General features: G+C 40.3%; 1 protein-coding gene across 1 annotated transcript; it reads right to left on the bottom strand.

Annotated features, from left to right (window-relative positions):
* Window positions 1–7,855: 7,855 nt before the first annotated feature.
* Window positions 7,856–8,702, bottom strand: LOC132163617 (germin-like protein subfamily 1 member 7). Its single transcript, XM_059573972.1, has 2 exons — window positions 8,564–8,702; window positions 7,856–8,417 (listed from the first exon to the last, which is right to left on the bottom strand). The coding sequence occupies exons 1-2, from the start codon at window positions 8,700–8,702 to the stop codon at window positions 7,882–7,884; spliced, it is 675 nt and encodes a 224-aa protein (XP_059429955.1). The 3' UTR covers window positions 7,856–7,881.
* Window positions 8,703–8,919: the final 217 nt, after the last annotated feature.

Here is an 8,919-nt window from a genome sequence, read left to right as displayed (position 1 = left end):
GCTATTGAAATCAAGTCTTATGTGAGATAACTGCCATAAGCACCGCAAAAAGTGGCTAAAGAATCGCGTGTCGTGATCGGAAACTATAGACAATGAAAGGCAGTGGAGGCGGTATACTTCTCAAAAATATAATTGCGCCACGTTCACAGCATCGGCAGTCTTTTTACACGCAATAAAATGAACCATGTTAGAGAATCGATCAGCTACGACAAAGATTGAATCATTACCTTTTTGGGTCCATGGTAAACCCAACACAAAGTCCATGCTCACATTAGTCCATGGACCCTTCGGAATAGGTAGTGACATATATAAACCGGCATTTGTAGCCACTCCTTTGGATACTTGGCACACCTTACAGTAGTGCACCAACTTCTCTACCTCCTTTCTCATACTTGGCCAATAAAACTTCTCCGCCACCAACTGGAAAGTTTTGTCCCGCCCCATGTGCCTTTCATTGTGGCGCTCTTGAATAATCTGCAACCTGAGACTACCCTTGGGGATGCATAGCTGAGTGCCCTTGAAGAGAAACCCATTATGCAGCCCAAAATCACTCCGATTGCCCAACAATACATCATCAACAATTGGGCCAAAAAGAGGGTCAGTTGATAAAGAATCCTTTAAAAGGTCAAAACCAAGTACCTCATTTGCTATGGTGGTCAAGAGTGTCGACTTCTGGCTAAGGGCGTCGGCCACTTTGTTCAAAGCTCCCGACTTGTGTTTGATGGTGAAGGAGAATTGTTGCATATATATAGCCCACTTTGCATGCCGAGAGGAGAGTTTATCTTGACTATTGAGGTGCTTCAACGCCTCATGATCCAAGTACAAGATAAAGTCATTGTAGGTGAGGTAGGAACTCCAATGCCTCAATGATTGCACTAATGCGTAAAACTCCATGTCATAGGTGCTATAGTTGAGCCTTGAACCACTCAACTTTTCACTACAGAATGCCACCGACCTTCCACCTTGACTCAGAAGCACTCCAATGCCGACCTTGGAAGCATCACAATGCAACTCAAATGGCAATTCAAAATCTGGAAGGACAAGTAGTGGAGCCGTCATCAACTTGAGTTTAATTAACTCAAATGCTTCGGTAGCCGCCTCACTCCAAGAGAATTTCCCCACCTTCATGCACTCCGTGGCTGGTGCCATGATGGTGCTAAAATTATGAATGAAACGCCTATAAAAGGACACCAATCCATGGAAACTTCGTACCTCGTGTAATGTTGTAGGAGTGGGCCAATCCTGAATAGCCGCCACTTTTGCTTCGTCCACTGCCAACCCGTCCTTAGACACCACATAGCCAAGAAAAGCACGAAATCTGTCATGAATGAGCACTTGGCCGGTGATGCGTAGAACTTATCTTTCTGGAGCACTTGAAGTACTTCCCTCACATGTAGAAGGTGCATCTCTTTATTGGGGTTGTAAATGAGTATATCATCAAAGTACACTACAACAAACCTTCCAATAAAAGGCCGAAAAGCTTGGTTCATCACCCTTATGAATGTGCTAGGTGTATTAGATAATCCGAACGGCATTACCAACCGTTCAAAGAGTCCCTCTAGCATTTTAAATGCTGCTTTCCACTTATCACTTGGTCGCACCCGAATTCGGGTACCCACTCCTTAGGTCCAGCTTGGTGAATATCGTTGCCCCACTCAATTGATCTAACAAAGCATCCAACTAGGGAATAGGGAACCGATATCTCACGGTGATCTTGTTTATGACCCTACTATCCACGCACATCCTCCATGAACCATCCTTCTTAGGGGTGAGTAAAGCCGGTACTGCACAAGGACTCAAGCTCTCTTGAATGTGTCCTTTGGCTAATAAACCCTCTGCTTGTCGCCTTAGCTCTTCATTCATGCGGTAGTGTGGTCGGTTGGGTAGACTCGATCCAGGCACCAAATCAATTTGGTGTTGTATGTCACGAAGAGGAGGTAGCTCATCGGGTAATTCAACCGGAAATACATTTGCAAATTCTTCAACTAACCCTTGGCTTCTTCCGGTACCTCTTCTATCTTCTTGCCTTCTTTACCCACTAGTAAGTATCCACAATCCGCTTCTAGCATCTCCTTAACGAACTCATGTCTGGCTAACAATGTTTGACCCGTCCCGGTTGAAGGTTTGGGCCCTTCGGCCGGATCGGGTAGGAGAGTTAGCTTCACATTGTCAACCAAGAAACTGGATGTATTCTTCCTTCCGTCATGATGCGCATTCCGATCATATTGCCATGGTGTCCCGAGTAGTATATGGCACGCATCCATTGCCACCACGTCACACCACACCTTGTCCTTATATCTCTTCCCAATTGAAAAACTCATAAGGCAACGTTTAGACACAATTACCTTGTCTCCTTTCTTGAGCCACTCCAAGCGATATGGTGTAGGGTTCTTCTTCGTGGCAAGGCCCAACTTCCGAACTGCCTCTTCAGCCATGACATTCTCACAGCTGCCCCCATCAATCACAAGTTTGCACCATTTGCCTCCAACTGTGCAAATTGTGTGGAAAAGATTATGGCGCTGCCCGTCATCAAAATTTGCTTCTTGCTGTTCCCTATCGCCTTGCTCATTGAAGGCTTCTCCCGAATCTACGAGTAGGGCCTTTCTATACTTCTCTCCCTTGCGACAATCCGCCATCTGGTGGCCCATCTCTCCACAACGAAAACACTTGGGCCCAGTTGCAGCCCCGGGTCAGCTTGGCTGTCCCATGGGTGTGGGGTTTTTACTTAGGCCGGTCATTTGGGAAGGAGCCTTCCGAGTTGTGAATGGAACCCTTGACCGGTTGTAGCTTCCACCACCACTACGTCCAAATGAGTTGAATGACCCACGTGTCGATGCCTTCTCAATTAACAACGCCCTTTGGTGAGCCTCCGACACTTTGGCGGGGTCAAATAGGTTCAATGTGTCTTGAATTTGTGGCCGGAAACCCCCAGTATACCAGGACACTAATTGTTCCTCCGTCTCATACAAAGCAACTTGTGTCAAGAATTTGTAGAACTCCTCCTTAATTCATCTACGGATTTTGAAACTTGACTCCAATTTTGCAGCCATTGATACATGGTTCGTAGGTAATTGTGGGGCAAAAAGGTGGTCGCATCTTTCCCAACAATTGCTCCCAATTGTCGAGCTTTCTCTTTCCCTTGCGTGCCCTAGATTGCTTCAATTGCTGCCACCATGCCGTAGCCTGTCCCCAAAATTTGGTTGCGACTAAAGAAACTCGTCGATCTTCCAGTACCTCCTTGAAGTCGAGAATCTCTTTAACTGCCGCCACCCAATCCAAAAATTCTTCGGGTTGAAGACTCCCATGGAATTCTGGAATCTCAAGTTTGAACCTGCTCTCCCACCGATTAGCATGAGCTTGCGTAGGGGGTCGACGGCCCTGCGTTCGCCGCTCCGCAAAAGGGTTTGTAGATCCATACCCGTCGTCGTCTTCGTCTTCCGCCTCCGGCATGTGTGGTGGGAGTCGACGTAGATGCCAGTCATGGAGGCGTGTGTCGGCTAGTTGGGTGGTGAAGGCTTCAATTTGATCCCTCATAGCCGCAATCTGCCCTTCCTCGCGCCTTCCCAGTGTCACCTAGTTGCCGAGCAAGGAAGAAAGAATTGCTTTAGGTAAATTTTCTTTCTCTTTGTCTTCTCTCTTTTCGTTATTGTCCGAAATTCTCTCTCTTCGGAACCCTGTTTTCTCATGCTTTGGTTTAATGTCGAATCCTGGTGCATATTTCTAAAACTTACGCTTCATGTTGGCATACCTATGGATGATTTGAGAGTATTTGCTTATTTTGGATTTGGGGATGAAAAATTGTAGAAGCTCACCCCTATTTGTTTTTTTGTAGATGCCCCTAGTATATGGAATTTGAGGATTATTGGGTCAACGCTAATGGTGGGTGTTGTTTTGATTTTTGGATAATTTCTTGATTTGATTTTGTGTGTTTCTTGATATGGGATTTTATTTTGGGGACCCTATTCATAAATGTTCTTAATCATTTTTTTCCTTGGCATTCACTTGTGGTTTTTCTATTTGCAGCAAAATAAGATGTAGATGACATTCTTACTGCTGCAAAAAAAATATATTGCTGAGAATGGGACAGAACAATTTCAGCATATTATTAACATGGCATTCTCATCAGCCATAATTGTTAAGGAAAATAGTATAGCTTTTGAGACTATATTGGTAAATGATGCAAATGCGCGTGTGTGTTCCTGCAATTAGTGCAATTAATGACTAATGCTTTTGGGAGCTGGTTTAATGTATTTTTTTCTCTTGTTCCGTAGGCTGACAAGTCCAGGAGTGAAGGCCACGGCCACTCGATCTTTAACTAGGGCCTTTGATATTGAGCCTTGTAGCTCAGAATATGTTTTGCCATCTGGTTTCTTGTGGAGAGAAGGACGATCGCGGTTGATGCTTGGTATTTCTGTTTCTTGTTTGAAACAATCTCTGTTCATTGTAAAAAGTTGCTTAATGTCTTAGCTTACCCTATGTAATTAGCAAAGGGTGCCTCGCATATCCTTTTTTCCATGCATCAATAGTCAAAACTACATATATAGGGTAACAATACCAAACTCAAAGATTATCTACTAAGATGTTATACATTTTTAGATAATCAGTATACTAACTATCACCTAACCACAACATACATTTTTAGATAATCAGCATCAATAGTCAAAACTATATATATAGGGAAATTGGTTTTAGATTCTTAATTTACTAACTTGCATTTAATATCTTCTTGGTATGACTTTTCATTCACTTGGATTGAGAAATGTTATAAAATAACTATTTGTGGCATATACTTGATTGGATTTGATGACATGCTCTTAGTCATAATTGGATTTGGCCTATTATGACTAAGAGCATGTCTAAATGACTCGACAAAGAAATAATGCTCTAACACAATAGAATTATTTTAATATATTGTCATTATATTTATGTTGAGAAACCTACCTTATCTATAAAGAGTGAAAGTCCTATAAAAACTGTAACTTTATACGATAAGGGTGTTATCCATTGAGAACTTGCCAATAAGATAGTCATGGAGGTATTCTATTTGGAGTCACAAACATAAATTTGCTCTTGTAGTTCTATGTTGTTGTGCCTAATATTATCATTTTGAGTGTATGCATCTCATAAACAAAGGAGAAATAATGATGGAAGAAATACTTCAAAGAAAAGAAATAATTATTGAAGAAATGAGTATAAAGAATAGGAATTAGAGCCCCCTACATTTTCTACTAATTCTTTACTACAAAAATAATAAAGTTGTACCTATAGTTATAAAATCACATTTGAATGTCCAATATATTGTAAACCATTGTCAGATTCAACTGCCTAATGCCCTAAGCTCAAGTTTTCTATGGTCTTTGTCATCTTTTTTCTTTTTGTCTTTTTCTTTTGTTGGTCAAGACATAAGCTCATGGCATACTTTTCTTTTCTTTCTTGTGTAGGTCTAGGCCATCACATGCAACTAGTAGCATCTAGGAAAGTTTGCTGTTACAAACTTCTAAAACATGATTACTAATCTTTAGTAGAGAGAAGGATCTTATGAGTACTTAGGGTTCACAACAAAATAGAGTTTGGAAGTAAAATTAGGGATCTATGGGGCTGTTTACACGGTTATTAGAATTGTTGTTTAGAGAGCAAAACAGTTAGCAATAACAGAGAAAATAAAGTAGAGTGCATCAGAAGAGAAATAAGAAGAGAGTGGAAGAAGTTTGCAATCTGACTCATTAAACTACTTTTGGACGATGGTATTTTATACAACATATGAGATTTTATATCTGTAAGTAAATGACTGTTAATAAGCTAGTTGAATCCACTCTAAAGAGAGGTTCGTAATTCAAATGTAACCTCTACGATATGTTTTGATTCGAATGGGTCTAGTTTATGATTTTCCTTGAGATTTCCTTGTCTATTGCATTTAATTTGGTATGGCTTGATCACCTACGATCATGTGTCCTTTAGTATGTTAAACAACTTGCCATTTTGCTTAAAGGTTTAGAGATTATTCTAACAATGGTGCTATTAGTACAAAAATGTATATGATGAATTTAATATTTTCTCCCAACCTAAGCTCACCATTTGGTTTTCTTTCTCTCCTTTCTCCTTATGCAGTTGAGCACATGGAGGGAAAGTAGGTTCTCTTTCCTCCTGGTCTCTCTCCTTCCAATGTACCTTCCCACCAAATGGTGAACAAATTATTTGACACCTAACATTCATTTAATTAACTAAAACAATAGTCATTACTCATTAGTGCTATTCAGATCCTAGGTTTTAGTCCAAGGTTTAGTACTGAAACTACCACAAAATTGCTTTCTAGGAAATAAGCTTAACTACCACAACTATGTTTGTTCTTTTGCTAATTTCTCTTGCATTTCTTCACTTTTATATGTACTGTTACAGCTTTGACATGGTTGATTTGAAAGAGTTATTCTTGATAAGTGGAAAAGTAACTTGGTAATGGCGTTATTGTGTGCATCTTCATATTTATCCTTTACAAATTAGAAAATCTTCCTTTTGGTGTTTTGGTTAAGTTCTTTTGGACATTGTGAATTGTAATGTTCATATTTCTCTTATCGGCAGACTAAATTTTTGTATTTGTAATCATTTCACTTTAGATTTTTCAATTTGATAAGCAATATGCATGGCTAGAAACTTTTGGTTGCCTTTTTTGTATTCTTTTGTCATGACTTTTTTATTGTTTATTTTCATTATGATCATTTATATATCTTTTGAATATGACCTCATCTTTTAAAATTGTATTTTTTTTAAAAATAATAATAATAATAATAATAATAATAAAACAATATTAGGGTCGAATTAACCCTAATACTGTTTTATTTTTTTTAGAATGTCAGACCCATTAGCGTCCACTTTAGTTTGGACGCTAATAGTGCAACCGTCGGCGTCCACTCCAGTTTGGACGGTGATGGTAAACTATTAGTGTCTACCTTAATGGATGCTAATAGTTCACCATCAGCGTCCACTCCAGTTTGGACGCTAATGGTTGATTTTTTTTTTTAATTTTTTTGGGATCAGGTGGACACTAATGGTTCACCATCAGCGTCTACTCCAGTTTGGACGCTGATAGTTGATTTTTTTTTTTTGGGAGCATTAGCGTCTACTTTAGTCGACGCTAATAGTTAACCATCAGCGTCCACTATACTTTGGACGTTGATGGTTGATTCTTTTTTTTTTTTTAGGACCAAGTGGACGCTAATAGTTATCTATTAGCGTCCAGTCCATGGGGACGCTAATAGTCCACCATTAGCGTCCACTTAGAGTGGACGCTGATAGTGGAGCACTAGCGTCGATTTTGCCTTCTGTTGACTCCAGCTTCAGCGACAAAAATCCATGACTTTTAGTGTCCACATTGTCGACGCTAAAAGTGATCATCAGCTTCCAGTTATAAGTGGACTCTGATATTCACACAATTGATCATTAGGGTCGGACGATTAGGGTCCAGAAGTTGACGCTGTTGTCAGTAACGTTCACTTTAGGACTTTTAGCGTCAAAATAATGTCGCCACTAAAGACCTAAATTCTTGTAGTGTTACCCATGGGTTAGTAGACCCACGTAAAACAAGGTCACCACTAGGCCCCTCCGTAGGTCTGGTCGTGAAGTAGACCCACATTGGGGTCACCACCAGACCCTGCCATGGGTCAAGTCGTGACTGAGTCGTACATTTATTCTTCATCCACAATTACTGAATGAGAGAGAGTGAGAGAGAGAGAGAGAGAGAGGATAAATATATGAAATTATCGTTTTATTTCATTGAATTTATTGCTATGACGTCACAACAAGGGAATTAAAAAATGACAAACTTGATCCGAACCATCTAATGATTCATTATTGGCTATTACATATATTTATCTAATCATTGTCCCACTAGAATTTTTTCTGAAGATAATTGACCACGTTCTTGTCAAGTTGGAAGGCTTTTGTGAGAACATCAGGATTGATGGGAGGATTTGATCCAAAGACTGCATTTGCTATGATGATGAGCCCAGGATTTTGGCTGCTAAGACCGGCAAAGGCAACAGCATTGGTTTTCCCCACATTAAACTGGAAGTGAATGAGACCAATTGGGAAGACAAAGACATCTCCTGCATTTAGAACTTTGGAGAAAAGGCGGTTGTCTGGGTTGGATGTGACAAAGCCAACTAATAGAGTACCCTCTAGGACTACAAGAATCTCGGTTCCACGAGGGTGAATGTGAGGAGGATTTAGGCCGTATGGTGCAAAGTCAATCCGAGCCAAGGATATGCCTAAGGTGTTGAGGCCTAGTATTTTGTCGACATTGAGGAGAGTGACATTTGATCCGAGTGGATTTGAGGTGTCTCTAGGAGTGTCTAGCCCTGAAAAGAAGAAATCATTGGCAGTGGCAAGCTTGGGGTCCTTGCAAAACTTTCCATTAACAAATACTGCAATAGGAAAAATAGCAATTGTTATATATCGCAGATCACAAACAGCCTCCAAATGATGAAAGGTTGCAATATATATATTAGTATGTAGAGTCCTAACATGCATGAAGAGAAAAGAAGAAGATCAAATGAGTGATGATATATACCAGCATGATCAGAAGAGGTATCGTTAATGGCAACACAGAAGTCTTGGAGAGGACTTGGGTCGTAGGCAGAGGCAAGGGAGAATGCCCAAGCCAACAAGGCCACAGTTAGTAGCAACATCTTAGGAACGCCTTTCATCATTTTTGAGGTTATCTCGACCACCACCTTAATTTGAGTGTATAAGCTTTGTATTAATTCTTGCTGTGAGAATTGATGTTGCATTGCAGGACGCCTATTTATAGATGGAAGGGAGTCACTGATATGGAGGAAGGGGTCTTATGTTTTAACTTCCACGCACGGAGATAGAAGATTTCTAATTAAGACTTGGTAATTAAGTCTTCATCAATAGATATTTATT

The sequence above is a fragment of the Corylus avellana genome, chromosome ca1 (genome assembly GCF_901000735.1).
Source record: "Corylus avellana chromosome ca1, CavTom2PMs-1.0".
NCBI classification, from domain to species: domain Eukaryota; kingdom Viridiplantae; phylum Streptophyta; class Magnoliopsida; order Fagales; family Betulaceae; genus Corylus; species Corylus avellana.
Note: the sequence above shows the minus strand (reverse complement) of the source record. Positions and strands in the feature narration are given on the sequence as shown.